Below are 26526 nucleotides of genomic sequence, written 5' to 3' on the forward strand. Positions count from 1 at the left end.
CTGTGCATAAGAGAAGTCAAGTGGACAAGCAGCGGCAAGGACAGGCCCATCTGCTTCATCCAACCATGTCTCTGTTACATATGCTAGGTCAAGCCCTCCATCCACGATCAAGTCATGGATGGCAGTGGTCTTACGAATCATTGACCTGGCATTGCACAGCAGCACCTTCAGGTCATGTAGGTATCCCTTGCTGATTCCAGTATCTGTCCAATCAAGACCAGACCCGAAGGCAGTGATAGTCCTCAAACAATGACTAAACCTGCCTCCTCGGTAATGACATGGTCTGGTATTAGCGTAACTGCTCCTACCCGTGATCACTAAGATCGGTTGTCCCAGTGCATCCCTCTCTGTGGAACTTGCCCCAGCCATTTTGTTGGCTGGGACCCACACCCAGGCAGCCCTGACCTCCTCCCCTTAAGAACAAAATAAAACCTATTAAAAAAACAATAAAGCAATAAAAACCAAAAACAGTAAGTTACGAACATACCATAATTAGACAAATTTCCAAACACGACTAAACGTCCATCCCCCACGCCAGAAATAATTTTAAAGGTAAAAAATAAAAATTTAAAATGTTTTAAAAATAACTGTGTGCTGTTCTGAGTTCTCCTGGGGAGAGACAGCAGCAGCCTCAGCTGTCCTTATGAGGCCTGCCAGGCCCTGCCCTGGCCAGGTGGTGAGTGGCAGGAACGGGACCCTCAGGCAAGGGAGTCCTCGTGGGCAGTTGATTACATGCATCGGGTATCTTACATAACAAGGATAAACTTGGTTCAGAATAGAGCATATTGGTAGCGATCTACTGCTTAGTTACAGCATATACAAAGAAGCTCTTCTGGAAGAATTTTTTATAGCGTCCCTTTAAATATTCTGAGCACATAGTCTGAAAACAAAAGTCAGAAATGCTTGCCTAAAGGAACAGATTGGTAAATCAGAGGGGAAATTCTCAAGTTCATGTCTTATTTTAATTAAATACCAATGTGGGGCAGTGTTCAAAATTAGCCAGGCGCCAGACACATTTTGCACCTGGCTACTGGCAACTTATCATTAGACAGCTGTTGCAACTAAAGCTCTTTCCACACCCCAAAAATGTATGTTGTTTGTCCCCTGTACGAGTTCTTTCATGCACAGTAAAGAAACTACTATAACTGAAGCTCTTTCCACACATAGGGTTAGTCCCCTGAAGGAGTTCTCCAGTGTCGAGAAAGGTGGTTACTGCAGCGGTAGCTCTTTCCACATTCCAAATATTTGTATGGTTTGTCCCCTGTGTGCATGAAGGATGTTAGAGTCACTGAAGCTTTTTCTACATTTCAAACATTTATACGGTTTCTCCCCTATATGAGTTTGTCGATGCACATTAAGGGAGGCAGTCTGAATGAAGCTCTTTCCACACTCCAGGCATTTATATGGTTTTTCCCATGTGAGTTCTTTGATGTTTAGTAAGGTAGCCACTGGATCTGAAGCTCTTTCCACACTCCATGCATTCATAAGTTTTCTCCCCTGTATGAGTTATTTTATGCACATTAAGGGAGGAACTCCGACTGAAGCTCTTTCCACACTCCAGGCATTTATATGGTTTTTCCCCTGTATGAGTTTTTTGATGTCTAATAAGGATGCTTCTGGCACTGAAGCTCTTTCCACACTCTATGCATTTATATGGATTTATATGGTTTTCCTGTGTGTGAATTATATGATGCATTTTAACAGACTTGCTGCAACTGAAGCTCTTTCCACACTCCATGCATTTATAAGGTTTTTCACCTGTATGAGATCTTCGATGCACATTAAGGGAGGCACTCTGATTGAAGCTCTTTCCACACTCCATGCATTTATATGGTTTTTCCCGTGTGAGTTCTTTGATGTTTAGTAAGGGTACTACTGTCAAAGAAACTCTTTCCACATTCCCAGCATTTATAAGGTTTCTCCCCTGTATGAGTTCTTTGATGTACATTAAGGTGGCCACTGTTTCTGAATCTCTTTCCACACTCCATGCATTCATAAGGCTTCTCCCCTGTATGAGTTATTTGATGTACATTAAGGTGGCCACTGTTTCTGAAGCTCTTTCCACACTCCATGCATTCATAAGGCTTCTCCCCTGTATGAGTTTTTTGATGTCTAATAAGGATGCTTCTGGCACTGAAGCTCTTTCCACACTCCATGCATTCATAAGGCTTCTCCCCTGTATGAGTTTTTTGATGTCTAATAAGGATGCTTCTGGCACTGAAGCTCTTTCCACACTCCATGCATTCATAAGGCTTCTCCCCTGTATGAGTTATCTGATGCACATTAAGTTGGCTACTGGATTTGAAGCCCTTTCCACACTCCATGCATTCATAAGGTTTTTCACCTGAGTGTACTCTTTGATGTATAGTAAGGGCTGCGCGACTACAGAATCTCTTTCCGCACACAGTACATTCATGTTTTTTCTCCACTCTGTTAATCTGATTTTCATCTTCTTGGGAAACACTGTGTTCATGCCTTGGCTTCACTGTTTCTCTCCCCTCTTGTTTGTTGTCTCCATCTTGAACCCCCAATTTCCTTTCCTTCTCTTGCTCCTCACCTCTTTCTGGCCAGACTTCTGATGGCTCCTCCTCATCCAGGACCCCCCAAACATCTCCTGATGGAATAAAAATTTTAAAAGAAAGGTTGATACAGCTGCTTCCTTATCAAAACTCAAGGCCTGGCACTATGTTAAAGGCGTTTTACATAAAAACAAATGGTGTGATACCTGGCTTTAATAAAATATCACCATTTAATCAAGGGTTATTTGTATCAGAAAAGTTCTGGTGAGCAGTCCCTAAGATTAACCAAGCCATAAATAACACAATTTAAATCAGCAGGCAATAACATCAACAGAGCCTGCCTGCCTATGGGCCTGTGTGGGGCGGCTGCCTCAGGTGTCACCCCCAAAGGGGCGTCACTGCTCAGCTTTGCTGCTAGTCTCCCCGGCCTCTCAACTTTGTCCGGATCTGAAAAGGCTCTTTCCAAGTGGGTTGTCACGGCTAAAAATTGGCCGCTGTTTCTTTAATGCTTAAAAAGCTGGGTCAGCATGAGTCAGCGGCCTGCACCGGGTTGTATATATGGAGTGAGAAATGTTAGTTTGTGGTTGGGTTTGGTTGGTTGGTTAGTGAAAGCTGGTAGTGTTGATGTGTGTACAGTTGGTCAGCCGCTTTTGCAGAAAGACTTTTAAGAATAAAAGCAGAAAGTACTCTGCAAGGATACTTTTCTCGTGGACTCTTTTATGCCAACAAGAGTCCGAGGACCAGGCTGAGGCGACAAAGGGAGGTCAGAACTTTTTATATATATACAAACAATGACATGGATGGGGGGAGGCGTCTGCACCCCTTGGAGGTCTGGTGGGGTGAGGGGGGACCACCCGACCCAACTTGCAGGGGTACGCTCCTTATGGATTTTGAGCCCCCATTGTGGAGGCAGAAGTAAGGCCGCCCCTGAGCATTGATAATACAGCACTGCATCTCAGAGCAGCTTGAAACGTCTAGCTCTGCAGAGCTTGTTGAAAAACCAAAATGAATAATAACAATAATAGCATTTATTTTTTTATATCCCAAGCGTCTGGCTGGGTTTCCCAAGCCACTCTGGGTGGCTTACAGCATATATAAAAATGCAATCAAACCTCATATATTAAGAAACAGAATATTCTATATATGCAACAAACAAACCAATACATCAATAGAAACCAATAACAAGATACTCGAGTATTCTACAAATTAGGGTCCCCCACATAGAAGATTTTTAGTATGCTTTTTCTACCATTATCCACGCTAGATTGCCACAATGCATTATACTTCAGGCTGCTTTAGAAGACCGTTCAGAAACTACAGAGTGCTGACCAGTGCAAGAGGCTCTGAGCACATAAAACCGTTTCTGGGTTGCTGTCTTCAAGTCAAGGTGCTGATTTTGACCTATGTAGCTCAATGGCTGCTTCTCATGAATCCACCTAGAGCCTGCACTCATCATCTGAGGTCCTTCTCACAGTGCCCTCTCCAATTGAGGTGCAAAGGGATGCAAGCTCCACGCCCCAGTCGTTCTTAGACTTCTTATTGGGTGAGCAACACAGCCAAGCAACACAGTTGGAGCCTCCCTCCTCCCTGGCCGGCAGGGAGGGAGGGAGAGGAGCTGCTTCCTTTGAAATTTAAGGGACATCATTTAAGGGACATTTAAGGGACATCCATCAATAAGGGACAGCAGCGGGACATTGTGCTGGAATAAGGGGGCTGTCCCTTCAAATAAGGGACACTTGACAGCTATGCCCGGAAGCTGTACGCTGGCTCCCTCGGCCAATAAAGCGAGATGAGCGCCGCAACCCCAGAGTCGGTCACGATTGGACCTAATGGTCAGGGGTCCCTTTACCTTTACCTTTAACTCAAGGACTGCTTCTCATGAATCCACCTAGAGCCTGCACTCATCGTCTGAGGTCCTTCTCACAGTGCCCTCTCCAATTGAGGTGCAAAGAGAGGCAATACGGAATGCGTCTTTCAGTGCTGGCTCCCTACCTAAAGAATGCTCTTCCACAGGGAGGCAACCCAGAAGCCATCACTGGCTAATTGTAGCAGAGAAACAAGAATATTTATTCTCAGCCAGGCTTCTGGCCTTTAACTTGGGAGAAAAACAAACACTGTGACCTCCTTTAGCGGAGCTGAAGGAAGGCACTCTGAGCCACTGAGGAACCCATACCTATTATAACTATTATTGAAGGCGAAAAGGATCCTTACCCTGAGAGGTCACCATCTCACAAACCTCCACCATGACGTCCTTGTACAGAGCTCTCTGTAGGGCCCAGTTGTCGTCAGCGAAATGCAAGGACACCTGTCAAAGCTCACTGATCCCTGGAAGGACAGAACAATTCCCTTCCTTATAGACACTCCAAGGCAAGGTGTGGAAACCATCTCCCCTCAGATCCCCCTCCGATGATAGATGGTGAAACTGGAGATTTTACCTTCAATGTGTGTTTGTGAAAATCTGGATAACTAAATTTAAGACTGGGTGAAATGAGTGTTTTTCCCCACCCCATACTCCCTCCTTCCTCCCCTTCCTCAGGTGTGTAAAGTCCAAACAAGTGGAGAGGGATGATTTTTTCAATGATGGCTTTATGCATACTGGTTTCTAAATTGGTTTGTGAATTTTAGTTGTGTTCTAGCTACCATTGGATCACTGCGCCACTTGAAGGACCTTTTGGATCAGGTGTTTAGAAATCTTGAAAATAAGATAAAATTACTACAGCTGCAGATGGCCAGTTATATCCCCAGGGGCCCACCTTTTTAAAGCCTTAAACAATCTTGGCCCAGTATACCTGAAGAAGCATCTCCACCCCCATCCTTCAGCCGGACACTGAGATCCAGTTCCGAGGGCCTTCTGGTGGCTCCCTCACTGCAAAATGTGAGGTTACAGGGAACCGGGCAGAGGGCCTTCTTGGTAGTGGCACCCGCCCTGTGGAACACCCTCGAATCAGATGTCAAGGAAATAAACAACTATCTGACTTTTAGAAGACACCTGAAGGCAGCCCTGTTGAGGAAAGCTTTTAAGGTTTGATCTTTTATTGTGCTTTTAATGTTCTGTTGGGAGCCGCCCAGAGTAGCTGGGGAAGCCCAGCTAAATGGGCGGGGTATGAATGAATAAAATAATAATAATTATTCCTCCTGCTCCTCTCTGGCTGGCAGGAGACTCTCCTGACTCCCTGTTTACTCCCTGCCATTCCTCCCCATTTCCTGCCCTGCGGCCTTTGCTGGGCGCTCCTTCTGCTTTCTCTGGACAGAGGAGCGGGAGAAAAGGCTGCAGGATGAGGCCAGAGGCCGGTCAAGGCCAGCGAGGAGCGTCGCTTCGGCCTCCCGCTTCCCCTCCCAGGAGAGGACGACCTTTCCCCGTCGCCCCTTAGTTCCCCCCAGGAGGGACGCGGCTCCCTCCCTCTCGCCCCCCAATTCCGCCCCGGGATCGGCCCACTCCCCCCACTTACCCGCCTCCTGGGCGGACAGCCTCCGCCCCGCCCAGCATCTCCCCGGGGAAGCGGAACAGGAAGCGGAAGCGCCTCCTTTCTCGCCAGTCTTCCCTTCCGCTCTAGGAATCGAAGCTCTGTCGCCGCTGTTAACCCTTGCGGAGCCGCGGGGTAGGAGCCTCTTGGCTGCTCTGGGCAGAGAGGGAGGAGGGGCGCCCGGCTGGTCTCCGGCTCTGAAGCAGGAAGGGGAAACCCGGCTGCAGGATCAGGCCAGCGATGCCCCCAGTTGCTCCAAGCAGGATCTGAGTACAAAAGCAGCTTTGTCCTCACCGTTAGTATTATATTATGTTATATATTGTATATAACATATATTGTATTGTATATGCCCCTGTAATCTCACTGTATAAAAGTTGTACAAGTGACAATAATGTATTTCAATTTCAATATTTATTTATATCCCGCCTTTCTCCCAGACCGAGAGCCAAGGCGGCTTACAAAGGGGTTGCCATAGTTATAAATTCTAAAAGGCAGGCGGCATTAAGAGGCAAGGAACTGCAAATGTTTCAAAGATCCTGGTTGAAATCAGAATTAGGAAAAAATTAAAGATGCACTTTTTTGTGAAATCAGCTGAGAAGAGAGGTCCAGCGGCTGTAAAAAGATGTGTGCTTTAAATATTTTCAAATGACATAATACCTGACAGAATCTCGAGTTTGGATTGGCTATTTCGGATCAAACCGAGTCCTTTCCAAGTGTGCATTTTTGACCTCTCAAGAGGCATGGGGAACATGTGACTCTCTCATCAGCTGCAGCCAGTATAGTCAAGACATAGATAATTTTTTATTGATTTTACTCGATAGACAGACGTTTATCTATGAAATCACAAGATAACAAAGGAATACACATATTTGAATCGTCCAAATTAATCAGGGAAGGAAGAAGAAGGGGATACACAGATATCGGAGTCCATTCTAACTGTTGTTATTTTTCACAGAGTTCATCTAAAGCGGCTGGTAGTTCCAAAAGTATTGCAGCCTCTTTCAGTTACATATTGCTCCATGTACTTGGACCCGGACCTTGCAACAGTCATCTAAGGCCCAAAGCGGGGCCCTGAACTCGAAGCATGGGAAGCCCCAACAACAAATTTATAATTTGGCAGAATATTTAGATTATTTCATATGTATATGTATAATTTGGAATATTTAATGTGATTTGATTGGATTGTTAAAATGGAAAATTTAATAAAGAATTATTAAAAAAATCAAATCAAGTGGTGCTTGTGGAATCCTCTCCCCAGGGACGCTTGCCTGGGACCACCTTTACCTATTTTAGGCGCCCATTTTACCTAGGGTTATGACCCTCAATCTGAAGGGCTTTTAAGTACTTGTGGCCTCTTCTAGCGAGGCAGGTTCCTTGTATTCGTACAGATATCTTTCGTACGTTCAGCATCGGTTTGATTGTCGTAACTGGTATTGATGTTTATGCAGTGTTCTAAGTCGCCTTGGAAATCATTCTTAAGGAAATCAGCCCTGAGTGCTCACTGGAAGGACAGATCGTGAAGCTGAGGCTCCAATACTTTGGCCACCTCATGAGAAGAGAAGACTCCCTGGAAAAGACCCTGATGTTGGGAAAGATGGAGGGCACAAGGAGAAGGGGACGACAGAGGACGAGATGGTTGGATGGTGTTCTTGAAGCTACAAACATGAGTCTGACCAAACTGCGGGAGGCAGTGGAAGACAGGAGTGCCTGGCGTGCTCTGGTCCAGGGGGTCACGAAGAGTTGGACACGACTAAACGACTAAACAACAACAACAAGTCGCCTTGGATCGCTTTTATGAGTGAAGTGACTAATTAATATGAATAATGATGATGGTGATAATCCCTCGCTGGGGTTGCTGAGGGAAGATTACGGGAGCAACAACCGGAGGGCCGTTGTTTCCCCATCCCTGAATTAGGAGAAGAAGTGAAAGGCCTCTGGACCAGGGATGATGAACCTGTGGCTCTCCAGATATTCTTGGACTGCAGCTTCCACCATCCCTGACCCATTCCCCACACTGGCTGAGGCTGATGTGGGTTGAAGTCCAAGAACCCTGGTGGGCCATGGGCTACCCAGACCTGCTGCAGCCCACAGACAACCCCCCTTTCCTAGGCCCCCATGTCTTCCTTGCCCAGCTGCTGCCTCTTTCCCCCTAGTTCACCTCCTCTTTCTCCCTAGATGTTTCTTCCTTCGTCTCTCTCTTCCACCCCTCAGCAGAGTGACTTAATCGCATTTATACTGGGTAAAACCTCAGCACCTAGGACTTGCCGATCGTATGGTCGGCGGTTCGAATCCCCGCGGCGGGGTGAGCTCCCGTCTTTCGGTCCCAGCGCCTGCCCACCTAGCAGTTCGAAAGCACCCCTAAGTGCAAGTAGATAAATAGGTGCCGCTTTATAGCGGGAAGGTAAACAGCGTTTCCGTGTGCTGCGCTGATGCTGGCTCACCAGAGCAGCTTCGTCACGCTGGCCACGTGACCCGGAAGTGTCTCCGGACAGCGCTGGCCCCTGGCCTCTTAAGTGAGATGGGCGCACAACCCTAGAGTTGGACACGACTGGCCCGTACGGGCAGGGGTACCTTTACCTTTTCCCACCCTATCACGCAATAAGCACCCATCTGTAACACGTGCACCAATCAAGTGAAATCTAACAAGGAGCATCTTCAGAACAGAGGCTTTCCCATGCTTGGGCCAACATTACAACTTTTCCCTTTTCCCTTCCGGGGGTTGGGCCCTTCTACGTTTCCTCAGAGCCTGAAGGGGGGCCGTTCCCCCGATAGGAACCCTATAGGGTCTCTCGCTTTTACGGGCTCCTTCGTGAGCAGCGACACAGGAGCTGCCGCCCAGGTTCGTTGCGCGGGCTGCCCGGTTGTGCGCCGTCTTCTCCCCTGTGTGAGTTCTCTCGTGCTCCGTCCGGTTGTAGCTCTGGCTGAAGCTCCGCCAGCAGTACGAACACTGGTACGGCCTCTCCCCGGTATGCAGCCGCCGGTGCCTGGTGAGCTTTGACTTGCTGAGGAATTTCTTCCCGCAGTCGGGGCACTCGTAGAGCTTCTCTCCGGTGTGGAGCCTCTGGTGGGTGTTGAGGTTTCGCTGGTGTATGAAGCTCTTCCCGCACTCGGCGCAGTGGAAGGGCATCTCCGCCGTGTGTAGCCGCTCATGCCTGCAGCGGCCTGGCGCACCAAGCTTGAAAGCTCTCTCAGGAAGCGCGGCAAACGTCTTTCGTTTGGGCCGTGGCAGAGTTTTGCCGGGTGCCTTTTCCTCTGCCCCACAGGTAGTGGATTGGCCTGTCCTTCTCTTCAGGGCATTTCCTTCCTGACACTTCCTGTGCTGACCCTCAGAGACCTCCCCACTTTTTTCAGCCCGAGCCACGGTGTTCTCCGTCGCCATTCTTGAAATGACTGCTATCGCTTCAGGTTGCTCCAAAACGCCTCGGTGATTCTCTTCGTTCTCGCTCTCGGGCCAGTAACCTGTTAAGGTTGAAAGAAAGGGGTGGAGTCAGATGGCGCTGCTAAACACATGGAAAGGGAGATGAGGAGAGCCCTGCAGGGCCAGACCAAAGTCCTATCTAGCCCAGCTTCCTGTTTCCCATGATGCTCAGCTCACAAGGAGGGCATGAGGAAAACAGCCCTTCCTCCTGCTGTATGTCCCCAAGAGCTGGTTGTTAAGTTGTGGGTGAACATATCAGACGACACAGCGATTCTTCAAACAGCTCTTGTTTATTCAGAGGCCAGAACATAACTGAACTGAAGGGCTCAGTCAGCCTGCTTATATAGAGCTCCAGTACGACGTTACTGTAGGAACTTTCTAAAACTATCCAATAACTGAACGTCACTTTCGATCCTTCATTTGCATAACTATCTACAGTATCCCCCTGCTGGCCCAGGGTGAGAACTTGAGTACATAACACTGGTATTTAGAGGTATACTGACTCTGAGACTGGAGGTTCTACTGCACTGTTGTGGCTAATAGATACTGAGAGACCTCTCACTGGTAATTTTATCTCACCCTCTGGACCCGGAGGTGAGGAACCCTTGTCAACCCAAGGTCTACAATCTCCTCTGGGCAACCTTCCATGTCCCACATGCCATTGGTGGGTGGGGCCAAAGGCAGAAGTGGGTGGAGCAATGGATGCAAAATTTATTTTTTATGGGAGGCGAAGTTTCTACGTGCGCTCTCACACACCCCTGTCCTCCGTCCAGACAAGCAAGCGGGCATCCTTATCAGGGTTCGAGGGCCCATCTACGCAAAAATGTCTGAGTGTATAAAACAAGGCTGGAAAGGGGTGAGGCCTGTGGAAGGTCCCAAGGGCGAGACAGAGGTGCTTGCAGGGCTGCATTTGCCCTCCAACCCTGAGTCACAGGGAGGGGTGTGTATGTGGCCTGTCTAGTTCAGCATTCTGATCCACAGAAGTATAGTGTCCAGGTAGAATCATAGAATCATAGAATCATAGAGTTGGAAGAGACCACAAGGGCCATCGAGTCCAACCCCCTGCCAAGCAGGAAACACCATCAGAGCACTCCTGACATATGGTTGTCAAGCCTCTGCTTAAAGACCTCCAAAGAAGGAGACTCCACCACACTCCTTGGCAGCAAATTCCACTGTCGAACAGCTCTTACTGTCAGGAAGTTCTTCCTAATGTTTAGGTGGAATCTTCTTTCTTGTAGTTTGGATCCATTGCTCCGTGTCCGCTTCTCTGGAGCAGCAGAAAACAACCTTTCTCCCTCCTCTATGTGACATCCTTTTATATATTTGAACATGGCTATCATATCACCCCTTAACCTCCTCTTCTCCAGGCTAAACATGCCCAGCTCCCTTAGCCGTTCCTCATAAGGCATCGTTTCCAGGCCTTTGACCATTTTGGTTGCCCTCCTCTGGACACGTTCCAGTTTGTCAGTGTCCTTCTTGAACTGTGGTGCCCAGAACTGGACACAGTACTCCAGGTGAGGTCTGACCAGAGCAGAATACAGTGGCACTATTACTTCCCTTGATCTAGATGCTATACTCCTATTTATGCAGCCCAGAATTGCATTGGCTTTTTTAGCTGCCGCGTCACACTGTTGGCTCATGTCAAGTTTGTGGTCAACCAAGACTCCTAGATCCTTTTCACATGTACTGCTCTCAAGCCAGGTGTCACCCATCTTGTATTTGTGCCTCTCATTTTTTTTGCCCAAGTGCAATACTTTACATTTCTCCCTGTTAAAGTTCATCTTGTTTGTTTTGGCCCAGTTCTCTAATCTGTCAAGGTCGTTTTGAAGTGTGATCCTGTCCTCTGGGGTGTTAGCCACCCCTCCCAGTTTGGTGTCATCTGCAAATTTGATCAGGATGCCCTTGAGTCCATCATCCAAGTCGTTGATAAAGATGTTGAATAAGACCGGGCCCAAGACAGAACCCTGTGGCACCCCACTAGTCACTCTTCTCCAGGATGAAGAGGAACCATTGATGAGCACCCTTTGGGTTCGGTCAGTCAGCCAGTTACAAATCCACTGAGTGGTAGCATAGTCAAGACCGCATTTTACCAGCTTCTTTACAAGAATATCATGGGGCACCTTGTCAAATGCCTTGCTGAAATCAAGGTAGGCTACATCCACTGCGTTCCCTTCATCTACCAGGCTTGTAATTCTGTCAAAAAACGAGATCAGGTTCGTCTGACATGACTTATTTTTCAGAAATCCATGCTGACTATTGGTGATCACAGCATTCCTTTCTAGGTGCTCACAGACTCACAGGTAAAGGGACATAATAGTACCACTCTATTCTGTCTTGGTCAGACCACACCTGGAATACTGTGTCCAGTTCTGGGCACCACCATTTACGAAGGAAGTTGACAAGCTGCAACGTGTGCAGAGGAGGGGAACCAAGATGATCAAGGGTCTGGAAACCAAGCCTTACGAGGAGCACTTGAAGGAATTGGGTATGTTTAGCCTGGAAAAGAGGAGACTGAGAGGAGATGTGATAGCCATCTTCAAATACCTTAAGGGCTGTCACATGGAATATGGTGCAAGCTTGTTTTCTCCTGCTCCAGAGGGCAGGACTTGAACCAATGGCTTCAAGTTACAAGAAAGGAGATTCCAACTAAACATATGGAAAAACTTTCTGACGGTAAGAGCTGTTCAACAGTGGAATCGTCTCTCTCGGGAGGTTGTGGACTCTCCTTCTATGTGGATTCTCTGATGACAGTTGAGATTCGACCTGCGGCCGAACCTCTGCCTGTAATGCAAGCAGCTGTACGGCTTTTCTCCTGTGTGTATTCTCTAATGTTCAGTGAAGTTAGACCCGTGACTGAAGCTTCTCCAGCAAACTCTGCAGGCATTTTGTCTCTTACCGGTCTGCGTCGCCTGGTGGTCTGGGGCTTGGAGGAGCTCCTTGTAGCCTTCTGCACATGGAATGGATCCGACTGCTCCTGCTCCAGGGAGGCTGTTCTGCTGCCACCAAGGCCTACGCTGACTCTCTGAGGCCTTTTCGCGAAGCGGAGGAACGTCTTCTCCTCTCCCGGCAGACTCTCTCTCGCGTGGCCTTATTTGGGTGGAATTTTCTGGTCCACATTTCTCCACCTCCTTGATAGACACCCCTCTTTCACCTGTGGAGAAATGAAAAAATGAAATAGAGAAACTCATTCCCTGGGCACATGGGATGCTTTCCCCCAAAATATTTTCCACCATGAACCTGAGTTTTATTTCCTGGAAGGGTCCAGGAGTTTTGAAAAAAAACTACAAGAAGCAGCCTTACACCTTTCGGCCCAACTAGGCTAGAATTACTTAGGCAACTAGCAGCTGCCCAGGGGCCAAATTCAGCTTTCCAGGCCTCTCTGTCTAGAACTCTCCCAAGGCCACAACCTCTCACTAGCCTGGCATGGCCCCCTGGATAAGGTTCATGAAGTGCTTTGAACCCTAGAAGTGGCTATAAACATGTTGAGAACATGAGGAGAGCCTACAGCCAGATGAAGTCAAAGCCATTTAGTCTAGCATCCTGTCATCACCATGGCCAACCAGATAGATGTCCCAACAGAAAACCCAGAAGTATGTTTACATATTTCCTTTCATTTGCAAAGACAAGAAGTCAGTTGTTATTGGATCAACCAAAAGATACAGGGGATAGGAGGAGATAGAGAGAAAAACAGCGGAAATAATATTTGCTGTTCTTTTTTTGGTTATACTGCCATTTATACGGCCTCCACTGAGGGCCGGCAGGAGTCGGGCTGCCCACTCTTCCTTGGGCCACCGGCAGGCTTCCGCCACTTTCTCAAAGGAGGCCAGGAATGATTTTGTGTCATCCCATGGGGCCGGCTCCTCCGGCAATGGTGCCTTTCCCCATTGAGATTGTTCGGACTCCACCATCTTCAAGAAGTCCTGCCACTGAGATTCCCACTGCTGGTGCAGCACATCTCCTGGCTCCTGTTTAACCTGTGGCGCTGGTGCCCTTTGAAGAAATCCCCTGATTCTCCCTTCAGAGAGCACTGTCGAGGACTTTCCTGCTCCTCCTCCCTCCTTGTCCCCTGCTTTGGGGATTGCTGGGCCATGCTCCTGAATTTCAAACCCCGGCTGCATCCACTTCTCCAGGGCTGCCCCGTGTCCCAGTGCAGAGATGGGCTCCTGTTTGCAGCAAATGGCGCTTCTTGGATTGCGAAGTGGCTTTCTGCTCTTTTGTCGGTCTCCAGGAGAGGGCTAGAGTGCTCGAGACTGGCGTTAAGGGGCTTCAAAAGAGAAAACAGGGTTTCAGGAACCGAGAAAGAAAATGCACTGTGGTTGGGAACCTGTGGCCATCCTGATGCCACTAGGCCACAAGTGCCATCACCATGCTCATAGCTGCCCACTTTCAGATTTGAAAATAAGGGATCAGCAGCCTCACCTGTCCCGGGGACAGTCTACGGGATATCTAACAATCCGGGATAGCAGCAGGAGGCAGCGGGAAACGGCACTGGAATAAGGGAATTCCCCGCAAAAAAAGGGAAGGTTGACAGCTATGGCCATGCTGGCTGGAGCTGATGGGAGTTCGACTCTCCCAAAACACATGGCCACACACAGCAGGTTCCCCATCCCGGAAATACACAAATCCAAAGGCCCTACCATTGGGTTTCTTAATTCATTTGTGATCATATTGTTTGGACGGTAACAAATCCTGTAAGCGGCTTGAATATTCCAAAAATAAAAGCAAACATGCGGGATTTGAACTCGCTTCTCTGACACCAGATACCCAGAGCAGGGAAAGCGCAGAGCCTTGCGTGGGGAGTGGCCATCCTGAGATTTAAATCCTTTCCCTGGAGAGCCAGTGTGGTGTGTGGTGTGGTTAAATGTCTGGACTAGGACCTCATTAACCCGGGTTTGAATTTCCACTCTGCCATGAAGCTCACTATGGTGACCTTGGGTCAGTCACTGCCTCACAGGGTTGTTGTGAGGATAAAATGGGGAGGAGGATAAAATTAGGTGTGGCACCTTCAGCTCCTTGGGGAAATATAACTAATCAACAACAACAATATAGTAAGTCAAACATGAAACCTGGTAAACATTTCTCTCTCTGCACTTTTTCCAAATCAGGAAAACGACAACAACCCAGGCTCTTATGATGCCCCATTCCCGACACTCATACACGCATTTACTGGGGGAAAGACGCTGGGATTGCAGTCAATGGGCTTACTCCCATCCCATGCAAGCATACAAGGGAATTGAAAGCTATGGGGTCTCCCCCCCCACCCAAAAAAACCTGATCTCCCTCCCAGCAACCTGACATTCACCTGAACTGCCCAGGAGGACTCTGCAGCTGCAAAACGACCACTTTTTGTCCAGGAGAGAGGATGCATGCATACATATATATTTATACTGTATATATTGAAAGCTGTCTCCGTGGGCGGGATCAGAGCAGGAAGGGGCTTGCCTACATTATTTGCATAAGCATTAAAAAAAAAAAAAAAAACCCGAACACCCCCTCGTCTCTGAGATTACTTGTGCTCTGTTTTGTTTGTTTTACCTTTCTGACGTTCAGATTCACCTGTGCAAAAAGGGCTTTTCTTTTTCTCCGCCCGCCCCCGATTCCTATTTTCTACATACCGGTAAATTTGCATGCGCAGGTGGTGCTTAGATCCGTTATCATCTTCTTCTTTTTTAGTCTCGCAAAGGCTCCTGGGAAATGTAGTCCTCTTCTAAGAAGAAACTTCCTGGCAGTGATGGGATGGGGATGGGGAAATAGTTTTTAGGGGTGGGGGGAATGCACACACACACGCACAGCTGTGATCTAGCTTCCCTTCCCGAGAAATGGCAGGAGCTCTTCAACGCTTGCCTTACTCAGAGTAGACCCATTGAAGTGAAAGGGCACACCACTAACTTAGGTCCGTTGATTTCAATGGGTCTACCCTGCTCTGGACTTTTTGATGAATGCCAACCCAGTGTGCTTCTGGGAGCATATTTTTATTTGTTTCTTGGAATACTGTGTACTGTTCTGGTCGCCTCAAGTCAAAAAGGATATTGCACAGCTGAGAAAAAACAGGCAGCTCCCATGTGAGGAAAAGGCTGCAACGTTTGGGGCTTTTTAGTTTAGAGAAAAGGCAAGCAAAGGAGGACACAATAAGAGGCTTGGCAGTGGCCACGGCGCGGATAAGAAAAGCTCTGCTGTTGTAGCATTAATGGCAAAGTAGGATGAACTGCAAACATGAAAGTTCTGTGTTCAAATCTTGCCATGAACTCGCCAGGCAGCCTTGGGCAAGCCACTCTCCTTCAAGCCTCAGGCCCCGCATCTCTTAACATGGGGATAGCCACGCTGCCCCACCTTTCAGGGTTATTGCCAAGGGCTGCAACAAACATTATGTGCCTGGAAGCCCATACAGAGTGAGTGTTGACAGGCAAAGGGCCTTCTCGGTAGTGGCACCCACCCTGTGCAACGCCCTCCCATCAGATGCCAAGATGAGTACCGTATTTTTTGCTCTATAAGACTCACTTTTCCCCTCCTAAAAGGTAAGGGGAAATGTGTGTGCGTCTTATGGAGCAAATGCAGGCTGCACAGCTATCCCAGAAGCCAGAACAGCAAGAGGGATTGCTGTTTTCACTGCGCAGCGATCCCTCTTGCTGTTCTGGCTTCTGAGATTCAGAATATTTTTCTTCTTGTTTTCCTCCTCTGAAAACTAGGTGCGTCTTGTGGTCTGGTGCGTCTTATAGAGCGAAAAATACGGTAACTACATAACCTTTAGAAGACATCTGAAGGCAGCCCTGTATAGCGAAGACTTTTAATGTGTAATGCTTCATCATGTTTTTATGGATGTTGGAAGCTGGCCAGAGCGGCTGGGGCAACCCAGACAGGTAAGCCGGGTAATAAAATCATTATTGTTATTGTTATTAGTAAAGCGACAACGCCTGTAACTGCTTGGGGGTGGGAATGATAAGCAGAAAAGCAAACTTTTCTTCTTTCCAGAGTCCTTTCTGAGAACTTACCTATAAATCATATTTTTCTCCCCTCAGGTGTTCCTTCCTTCCTGCTTCTTGTTTTGTATTCATGCTGTTTAACCACATTACTCTTTGTCATGGCCAAATGTATTCCTGCTCTCAGAATGGTTTTGTATGCTAAGTTCTTTTATTCTTTCAAGCAGCAGTCTTGCCAGGCTATTTGCTTCTGCACTCCACTCTATATATATTGCATATATATATGCAAGCACCCATGTGCCATCCATTTTGAAGTAGACAAAATCATGTGAGGACAGCATGGAGCAGGTAATCTGCTTTAGGGCTCTATAGATAAACACTTTACTTACCGGTAGCTGTGCTGCCCCGGGTTCATCTGGAAGCAGGGGCAGGATATAAATTCAATAAAAATAACATTTGCATGTTGGATTTTCAAATTTATCTGCTGCATTTATATTCCAGATCACTTCCAAGGGAGACAATCCTGCATGCTGAGTTTTCCTCTTCCTCATTTTATCAGAACAACCCTGTGAGGTAGGCTAGGCTGAGAGGCTAGGCTGAGAGGCAGCGACAGGCCCAAGGTCGCCATTGTGAGCTTCGTGGATGTGAACCCTGGTCTCCCAGGTCCCAGCCCAATGCTCTCAACCACTAACCCAGATTGCCTTGAGATGCATAGAGAATCATAAAACCATAGAATTGTTGAGCTGAAAGTGATTCACAAATTGACAGAAGTACTGTTTTTGGGGGACAGGAGGCGGGCAGGTGTGGAGGATTCCCTGGTCCTGAATGGGGTAATTGTGCCCCTGAAGGACCAGGTGCGCAGCCTGGGAGTCATTTTGGACTCACAGCTGTCCATGGAGGCACAGGTCAATTCTGTGTCCAGGGCAGCTGTTTACCAGCTCCATCTGGTACGTAGACTGAGACCCTATCTGCCTGCGGACTGTCTCGCCAGAGTGGTGCATGCTCTGGTTATCTCCCGCTTGGACTACTGCAATGCACTCTACGTGGGGCTACCTTTGAAGGTGACTCGGAAACTACAACTAATCCAGAATGCGGCAGCTAGACTGGTGACTGGGAGTGGCCGCCAGGACCACATAACACCGGTCCTGAGAGCTCCCAGTACGTTTCCGAGCACAATTCAAAGTGTTGGTGCTGACCTTTAAAGCCCTAAACGGCCTCGGTCCAGTATACCTGAAGGAGCGTCTCCACCCCCATCATTCTGCCCGGACGCTGAGGTCCAGCGCCGAGGGCCTTCTGGCGGTTCCCTCATTGCAAGAAGCAAAGCTACAGGGAACCAGGCAGAGGGCCTTCTCGGTAGTGGTGCCCGCCCTGTGGAACGCCCTTCCAGCAGATGTCAAAGCGATAAACAACTACCTGACATTCAGAAGACATCTTAAGGCAGCCCTGTTCAGGGAAGTTTTTAACGTGTGATATTTTACTGTATTTTTGGTTTTTATGGAAGCCGCCCAGAGTGGCTGGGGAGGCCCAGCCAGATGGGCGGGGTATAAATAATAAATTATTAGTAGTAGTAGTATTATGGTGCTGGTCAAATTTATTTGGTTCACAGATTATTAAATCACCAGCCCTTTTGGAATTGTACCAAGTACACCACGTGCCGAAGAGCACCTACACATTGGCACCTATAATAATAAAAAAATTGCGGTGCAGTGTGGGGATGGTTTGCCAGCCAGCCACCCCCTTTCCCAGGAGACTCCATTCCGCCCTATACTGCATCCCGGTTTCCATTCCACACACCCCTGCCCATTTGTTCAACAGCGTTTCGTGTGCGCTGCCCTTGCTGACTCGTTGATGTTTGAGGTTTCCCCTCAGACTTTAACCTTTCCACCCTACAGATTTCTTTTTCTATTTTTGGAACTTCAGTAAATAATTTTCCACATCTACCTTCTTGAACACACATCTTTGTGGCCATCTCCTGAACCAACTTCAGGTTTTTGAGACTGTTCAAAGGTAGAGTGCTTTACATGTCATGAATGAAGCAAAGACCAGGGTCTGGACCTCATCATCCATGAATTTGGCTAATTCCTTTCAACGCTGCTGAGGTTGGTATTCTATCAAGGCTTTTAGCTTTGCCTTTCCCCCCCCCCCAAACAAACTTTGTGTGGAATTTATGCCATAACTGAGAAGTGATCTACTGTGATTGTAGGCAAAGGCAGATTTTTGAAATCCACAGTGGCTTTCCTCCCATCGAAGTATAAAAAAGGAGTACAGTGGTACCTCGGGTTACATACGGTTCAGGTTACAGACTCCGCTAACCCAGAAATATTACCTCGGGTAAAGATCTTTGCTTCAGGATGAGAACAGCAATCCTGCAGCGGCAGCAGGAGGCCCCATTAGCTAAAGTGGTGCTTCAGGTTAAGAACAGTTTCAGGTTAAGAACAGACCTCCAGAACGAATTAAGTTCTTAACCCGAGGTACCACTGTATCTGTGGCCTGCCATAAGAGGCTAGCTTGACAGTTTTATACTTTCAATTTTATTTATTTATTTATTTATTTAAAATATGCTCAGTTCTGCAGCTGATATACGATCCCAGGTTCCCTTGCTTGTATGGAATTGTGGCCTGTATGCATGCACAACCCAGTCTGTAGCTTGAGCAAACTGTGCTTGTAGCTTGCGCACCTACAGTGGCTGGTTCAGGCACACATGGAAGAGCTTGGACGCTTTGCTTCCGGTTTTCATTAGCCATAGTTTGTCCAAACGCAAGACAGGTTGTGCTGCAACTGAACTCTGGTTCGTAGGAACAGGTCAGCTCTGAGACACAGTTTAAGAATCTGACTTGCTTTCCCTATCAAACCACAATTTTAGGGTTCAGATGACACACTTAAGCGGCAGTTAATCTGAAATATAAATGGAAGTTTCTGATCAGAAGCGGGCTTGTTTCCCGAGTTAAGATTTAACCACAGTTTAGGGCTCAGGTGACACACTAAACTGTGGTTAGGTTGAAATGGAAATGGAAGCACACCAGAGGAGGAGAGTGAAGGGGGTTACTCCATGAGCCTAGGGGGGTGATAGATTCATTCACACGACACTATAGTTTAGGCTTGTGTCAAATGAAGTCACTATGGCTCTCTTCTGTGTTCTTCTGCAAAGCTAGCAAGGAGAATGGCTACTATTTGGCTCCAGAGTGGCTGCTCTGTAGCCCGAGTTGGAATGTGTCCTGACTGAAGATTTCACCATGGTCCGCATATTTGTCTAGTCTCTCTAGTAAGTGACCACTGTGGGGCTCTTTAATCATAGAATCATAGAGTTGGAAGAGACCACAAGGGCCATCGAATCCAACCCCCTGCCAAGCAGGAAACACCATCAGAGCACTCCTGACATATGGTTGTCAAGCCTCTGCTTAAAAACCTCCAAAGAAGGAGACTCCACCACACTCCTTGGCAGCAAATTCCACTGTCAAACAGCTGTTACTGTCAGGAAGTTCTTCCTAATGTTTAGGTGGAATCTTCTTTCTTGTAGTTTGGATCCATTGCTCCGTGTCCGCTTCTCTGGAGCAGCAGAAAACAACCTTTCTCCCTCCTCTATGTGACATCCTTTTATATATTTGAACATGGCTATCATATCACCCCTTAACCTCCTTTTCTCCAGGCTAAACATGCCCAGCTCCCTTAGCCGTTCCTCATAAGGCATCGTTTCCAGGCCTTTGACCATTTTGGTTGCCCTCCTCTGGACACGTTCCAGTTTGTCAGTGTCCTTCTTGAACTGTGGCGCCCAGAACTGGACACAGTACTCCAGGTGAGGTCTGACCAGAGCAGAATACAGTGGCACTATTACATCCCTTGATCTAGATGCTATACTCCTATTGATGCAGCCCAGAATTGCATTGGCTTTTTTAGCTGCCACGTCACACTGTTGGCTCATGTCAAGTTTGTGGTCAACCAAGACTCCTAGATCCTTTTCACATGTAGTGCTCTCAAGCCAGGTGTCACCCATCTTGTATTTGTGCCTCTCATTTTTTTTGCCCAAGTGCAATACTTTACATTTTTCCCTGTTAAAATTCATCTTGTTTGTTTTGGCCCAGTTCTCCAATCTGTCAAGGTCGTTTTGAAGTGTGATCCTGTCCTCTGGGGTGTTAGCCACCCCTCCCAGTTTGGTGTCATCTGCAAATTTGATCAGGATGCCCTTGAGTCCCTTTAATGTTTGATTTATCATGGAAACTCCCCCTATGGTCTGAGCACGGGTACAGTATCTCTCCTGTATGCATTTTCCGATGTCTAGTAAGACTCGAGCTCTGACTAAAGCTTTCCCCGCAGTCTAGACATTTGTACGGCTTCTCCCCTGTGTGGATCCTCTGATGCCGAATACGGCTGGACTTATCGCGAAAGCTGACACCACAGTCTGAGCATTTGTACCGTTTCTCCCCGGTGTGGATCCTCTGGTGCCTGATTAGGGTGGAGTTCACACTGAAGCTCTTCCCGCATGTGAAACATTTGTAGAATTTCTCCCCTGTGTGGATTCTCTGATGAACAATGAGGCTCGCTCTCTGAGTGAATCTCTCCCCACAGTGCGAGCATTTATGTGGGTTCTCCCCTGTGTGGGTTATCTGATGTCGAGTAAGGCTAGATTTGCAAGGAAAACTTTTGAGACACACACTGCATGGATACCCGCCCTTTCCTTCATGTAGCCTCTGCTTGGCTGTAAATTCAGGGCCTTCCCCCCTGGGACATACAACAGACCTCTCCTTCCACTTCTCAGTGCCGTTTCCACGTTTCTTCCTCGGTCCTTCTTTGCCCCCGACATTTTCTTCCATATCCCCGATTCTTTCCAGCAACACCACACACGGCTCCCCACCATTTTCTCTCTGCCAGCCATCATCTAACAGAACAAAAGATGAACAATCCTGATTAGAGCATCACAGACAAAAAACAATAAACGAAAAACAGTGAACCAAAATGATCAAGGGGATAGAGCAAGTGTCCCATGAGGAAATGTTACATTTACAGAATTTGTTCTACTTAGGAGAAAAGGCAAGTAAGAGGGAAGAAGAAGAAGAAGAAGAAGAAGAAGAAGAAGAAGAAGAAGAAGAAGAAGAAGAGGTGTTTGGATTTGATATCCCGCTTTATCACTACCCAAAGGAGTCTCAAAGTGGTTAACAATCTCCTTTCCCTTCCTCCCCCACAACAAACACTCTGTGAGGTGAGTGGGGCTGAGAGACTTCAGTGAAGTGTGACTGGCCCAAGGTCACCCAGCAGCTGCATGTGGAGGAGCGGGGAAGCGAACCCGGTTCCCCAGATTACGAGTCCACCGCTCTTAACCGCTACACCACACTGGGAGGACATGATAAAAAGGTAAAGGGACCCCTGACCATTAGGTCCAGTCGTGACCGACTCTGGGGTTGCGGCACTCATCTCTCTTTATTGGCTGAGGGAGCCAGCGTACAGCTTCCGGGTCATGTGGCCAGCATGACTAAGCTGCTTCTGGCAAACCAGAGCAGCACACGGAAACGCCGTTTCCCTTCCCGCCAGAGCAGTACCTATTTATCTACATGCACTTTGACGTGCTTTCGAACTGCTAGGTTGGCAGGAGCAGGGACCGAGCAACGGGTGCTCACCCCGTTGCAGGGATTCGAACCGCCGACCTTCTGATTGGCAAGTCCTAGGCTCTGTGGTTTAACCTACAGCGCTACCCGCATCCCTCGGGAGGACATGATAGAGGTGTCTAAAAGTACACATGGGATGCCCCTCATCTAGGAAAAGGGAAACTCTGATCCTAAACCTCTGCTGCCTTGTGGGATATCTTCAGGAGAAGAAAAGAGTAAACCCTACACAAATCCGGATCAGAGTTCCTAAGACTGTTGGATGGCATAATGTACGCCTCCTTCTGGCAACTCCTGCAGCCAAGCTAGCACCAAATGTCTCGGCTTTCCTTTGGAGCACATCAGCGAGGCCAAGAGGGGGGTGAGTCTTGTCTTCTGGGCTGCCCAGAACCTTTGGGCTAGGTTTGAACCCAAAGGAGGTCACTTCAGTGCTGCAAACACATCATCATCATCATCATTTATTATTTATACCCCACCCATCTGGCTGGGTTTCTCCAGCCACTCTGGGCGGCTTCCAACAAAATATTAAAATACAGTAGTCCGTCAAACGTTAAAAACTTCCCTAAACAGGGCTGCCTTCAGATGTCTTCTAAAAGTCTGGTATTTTAATATTTTGTTGGAAGCCACCCAGAGTGGCTGGGAAAGCCCAGCCAGATGGGCAGGCTATAAATAATAAATAATAATTATTATAGTAGTTGTTCTCTTTGACATCTGGTGGGAGGGTGTTCCTCAGGGCGGGCACCACTACTGAGAAGGCCCTCTGCCTGGTTCCCTGTAACCTCACTTTTCACAGGGAGGGAACCGCCAGAAGGCCCTCGGAACTGGACCTCAGTGTCTGGGCTGAATGATGGGGGTGGAGACGCTCCTTCAGGTATACTGGGACAAGGCTGTTTAGGGCTTTAAAGGTCAGCACCAACACTTTGAATTGTGCTCAGAAATGTACTGGCTTCACCCCTGGAAGCGTACACTACTGTCTTTCGATTGACCAAATGCTTATTGAAAAGTTAACGTGAACTCTGAGTCCTATGAGGTGTTTCTAGGTCTGGTGAATTCAGTGTAACCCTTCGTAATGAGAGTAGATAAACTGTGGCTCTCCAGCTGCTAAAAACTAAAGCTTCCCTCATTCCCAGAACACCAGGAGGGCCACAGGTTCCCCGTCCCTGGGATCGGCAAAAGGAAACTTTTGGCACCCAACACAGAGGCATCCCCATCGCTCTCCCGTTTGATATCTCCACCAGCGCTCCTCTCCCCAGCATCTGGCGAAGCCTGGTCCGCTTCAGAGAAACTTGCAGCGGCCTCTGCAAGAGATCCCGGCACCTGGAACAACAACCAAAGTCCCATTCAGCATAGGAGGAAGTAAGGAGATCCAGCTCTGAGGGCCTTCTGGCAGTTCCCTCACTGCGAAATGGAAGGTACAGGGAACTAGGCAGAGGGCCTTCTTGGTAGTGGCACCCACCCTGTGGAAAACTCTCCCTTCAGATGTCTAGGAGATGAGTAACCTTTATAAGACATCTGAAGGTAGCCTGGTACAGTTGTACCTTGGTTGACAAACAGAGTGTGTTCCGGGAGTCTGTTTGACTCCCGGAACCATTAAAAAACCAAGGTGTAGCTTCTGATTGGCTGCAGCAGCTTCCTGCAGCCAATCAGAAGACGTGGAAAACGTGCTGGGCATTCGGCTTCCAAAAATAGTTCAAAAACCGGAACATTCACTTCCGGGTTTCGATTGTTTGGGAACCAAAGTGTATGGCAACTAAGCCGTTTGTCAACCAAGGTACAACTGTATAGGGAACCCTTTAAATGTGTAATGTTTTATTATATTTTTATATATGTTGGAAGCCGGTTAATAAAATTTATTTTTTTAAAAAAAGAAACTGTAAAAAGCAGAGACATCACCTTGTCAACAAAGGTCCGTATAGTTAAAGCTATGGTTTTCCCAGTAGTGATGTATGGAAGTGAGAGCTGGACCATAAAGAAGGCTGATCACCGAAGAATTGATGCTTTTGAATTATGGTGCTGGAGGAGACTCTTGAGAGTCCCATGGACTGCAAGAAGATCAAACGCATCCATTCTTAAGGAAATCAGCAGTGAGTGTTCACTGGAAGGACAGATCCTGAAGCTGAGGCTCCATGACTTTGGCCACCTTATGAGAAGAGAAGACTCCCTGGAAAAGACCCTGATGTTGGGAAAGATGGAGGGCACAAGGAGAAGGGGACGACAGAGGATGAGATGGTTGGATGGTGTTCTTGAAGCTACCAGCATGAGTTTGATCAAACTGCGGGAGGCAGTGGAGGACAGAAGTGCCTGGCGTGCTCTGGTCCATGGGGTCACGAAGAGTCGGACACAACTAAACAACAACATCCCGCTGATAATATGGGTGACAAGGAAAGAAGACACTTCCCTACCTCCCACGTGGCTTCCCCAGCCTCTCGCTGCCTCCGCAGGAAATCCTCGGCCAGGGCCACCGCCTGGGTGCAGGTCTCGGCCCCTCGGCCCCTGACCCAGTCCTGGATTTCCGGTGGCAGGACAGCCATGAACTGCTCCAGAGTCACCAGCTCCAGGATCTGCTCCTTGGTGTGCCTCTCCGGCTTCAGCCACTGGTGGCAAAGGAACCACAGCTGGCTGCAAACCTCCCGGGGCCCCTTGGCTTCCAAGTAGGGGAACTGCCGGAAGTGCCGCCGTTGTGCCTCTGACCCGGAAGCTTCCTCGCTGGGATTCTCCCGCTTTGCCCCTCCGCAAGTTCTGGTTTCGGGGGATCCCAGGGCTTGGAGCCCTCTGGACCCAGGGCTCGGGGGCAGCCCTGCCTGCCCTTTTGGCTGCTCAGGGACCTCCGCTGCCCCCTCAGGGTTGGTCCTGCCCTCTTGGTTATCCTCCATCACCGCTGACTATGCCCAGTCAGCCTGAGGCATCTGCACGGCCTTCAAGAACGCCTGCCACTGGCCTTCCCAGGCTGCCTCATCCGGCTCCACACCCTCCAGCCTCTCTTGCCTTGGCAAAGCATCGCCCCAAACCAGGAGTCCCGACTGTGAACAACGGAGAGCCCCTTTCCGGGTCTTTCCATCCCCTCACTCCCAAGGACTGTGGGCTCCTGCTCCTCCATTTTGATTACAGGACACATAGGGTTATTGGCAGCAGCCTCAAGATGGAGACCCTTGGTTGCCTCAGCATCCCTGGCACCAGCCATGTCGGGGGAGACCGACGGCAGCAACCCAGTTGTGTACAGTTGCTCCTCTTTCCGGAGTTGGGAAAAATCTCTGCCACCCTTCCACTGATCGGAGATAAGAGTGGGATCTTCAGTCGACGGAGTAAACCTCAGGAGATTCAGAAATGGAGCAGGAATCTCTTCAGTGATGAAAGGGCTTCTCCTGGAAGGAAGGAAGGAAGGAAGGAAGGAAGGAAGGAAGGAAGGAAGGGAGGAAGGGAGGGAGGGAGGGAGGGAAAGGCACACAAGAGGCAGGTGGTCTCTGAGGATACATTCAAAGAAGCCCCAAGGGTGATTTTTCCTACATTTCAGAATTCAGCAGCTTGTGAATTAACCACAGAAGAAAATACAGTGGTACCTCGGGTTACAGACGCTTCAGATTACAGACGCTTCAGGTTACAGACTCCGCTAACCTAGAAATAGTACCTTGGGTTAAATAAGGATGAGGAGAACCATGTTGAGCTCCTTGGAGAAAAAAGGTGGGATACAAAATAAAATAAACCATAAAAGTGAAACACAAATATAGTCAGTTTAAAAAGAGTATATTATTAATATAACAGAGAGAGCGTGGACCTATTATTTGGTCCTGGTCCCCTGGAAATCAAAGGTTCACTGCCTCTGCCCCTATGTTTTGCAACTCTCATTATGCTTTTCCTGTTTTTGTTTGTTTGCTTTCACACTAACTATAAAAAGGGGGGGGGTGATGCAATGCAAAAATTCCCCTTTCTTAATCGTCTTCCCTGATTTAAGCCTCTCCAGCATACACCAAGCCGCACTCTTTCTTTCGAATGTGTGCCTTGGTTATTTTTGTTGTATCGATTCGTTTGATTTGCTTCAAGTAATTTTTAAAAAAATTATTTTAAAATTAAAAAGGAGGGGATGGTAGACTGCCTTGGGAAGGGGAGTCTCTGTTTTCACTTAGCATGCCTAGAAGCCACTGATGCCTGAAATGAGGCTGCATTTTAATGTTGTATTTTAATCTTGTTTTTAAGACGTATTTCAACCAATGGTTTTTATACCTGGTGTTAGCTGCCCTGAGCCCAATCTTGGCTGGGGAGGGCAGGGTATAAATAAAAATTATTATTATTATTATTATTATTATTATTATTATTATTATTATTATTATTATTCCAACTTCTCCCTCCTTTAGGTGCGAGCTTCTTGGATCAGACCCCAAAGCCAGCAGAAGTGGGGCACAAAGGGGGAGGGGCTTGCCACCCCCATTTCCCTCTTTTTGACCCACCCCCCAGTAATTCCCCCCTCCCATTTTCCATATTACCCTGCTGCCCACTACTTGGGCAATTTTTTTAAAAAGGAACTTACTGCTACTTCCACGTGCTGCCTCCACCAGCAGAAGTTGAGTCTGCAAAAAACCAAGTTAAGGCATTCAAAAGGAACCCCTCCTCTCCCCCATT

General features: G+C 48.0%; 1 protein-coding gene and 1 pseudogene across 1 annotated transcript; both read right to left on the reverse strand.

The window, feature by feature from the left end:
• Positions 1-562: 562 nt before the first annotated feature.
• On the reverse strand, positions 563-24902 carry LOC128408799 (zinc finger protein 850-like; annotated as a pseudogene).
• LOC128409280 (zinc finger protein 135-like) lies at positions 8572-12750 on the reverse strand. Its single transcript, XM_053379624.1, has 2 exons — positions 12298-12750; positions 8572-9442 (listed from the first exon to the last, which is right to left on the reverse strand). The coding sequence occupies exons 1-2, from the start codon at positions 12632-12634 to the stop codon at positions 8673-8675; spliced, it is 1107 nt and encodes a 368-aa protein (XP_053235599.1). The 5' UTR covers positions 12635-12750; the 3' UTR covers positions 8572-8672.
• Positions 24903-26526: the final 1624 nt, after the last annotated feature.

This window comes from Podarcis raffonei, chromosome 2 (assembly GCF_027172205.1).
Source record: "Podarcis raffonei isolate rPodRaf1 chromosome 2, rPodRaf1.pri, whole genome shotgun sequence".
Lineage (NCBI taxonomy): Eukaryota > Metazoa > Chordata > Lepidosauria > Squamata > Lacertidae > Podarcis > Podarcis raffonei.

Coding starts and splice junctions, on each gene's coding strand:
- LOC128409280 (XM_053379624.1), bottom strand. CDS start 12,634: ATGGTGGAAAATATTTTGGGGGAAAGCATCCCATGTGCCCAGGGAATG. Junction 9,443..12,297: donor CCACCAGGCGACGCAGACCG/GTAAGAGACAAA, acceptor CAACCTTAACAG/GTTACTGGCCCGAGAGCGAG.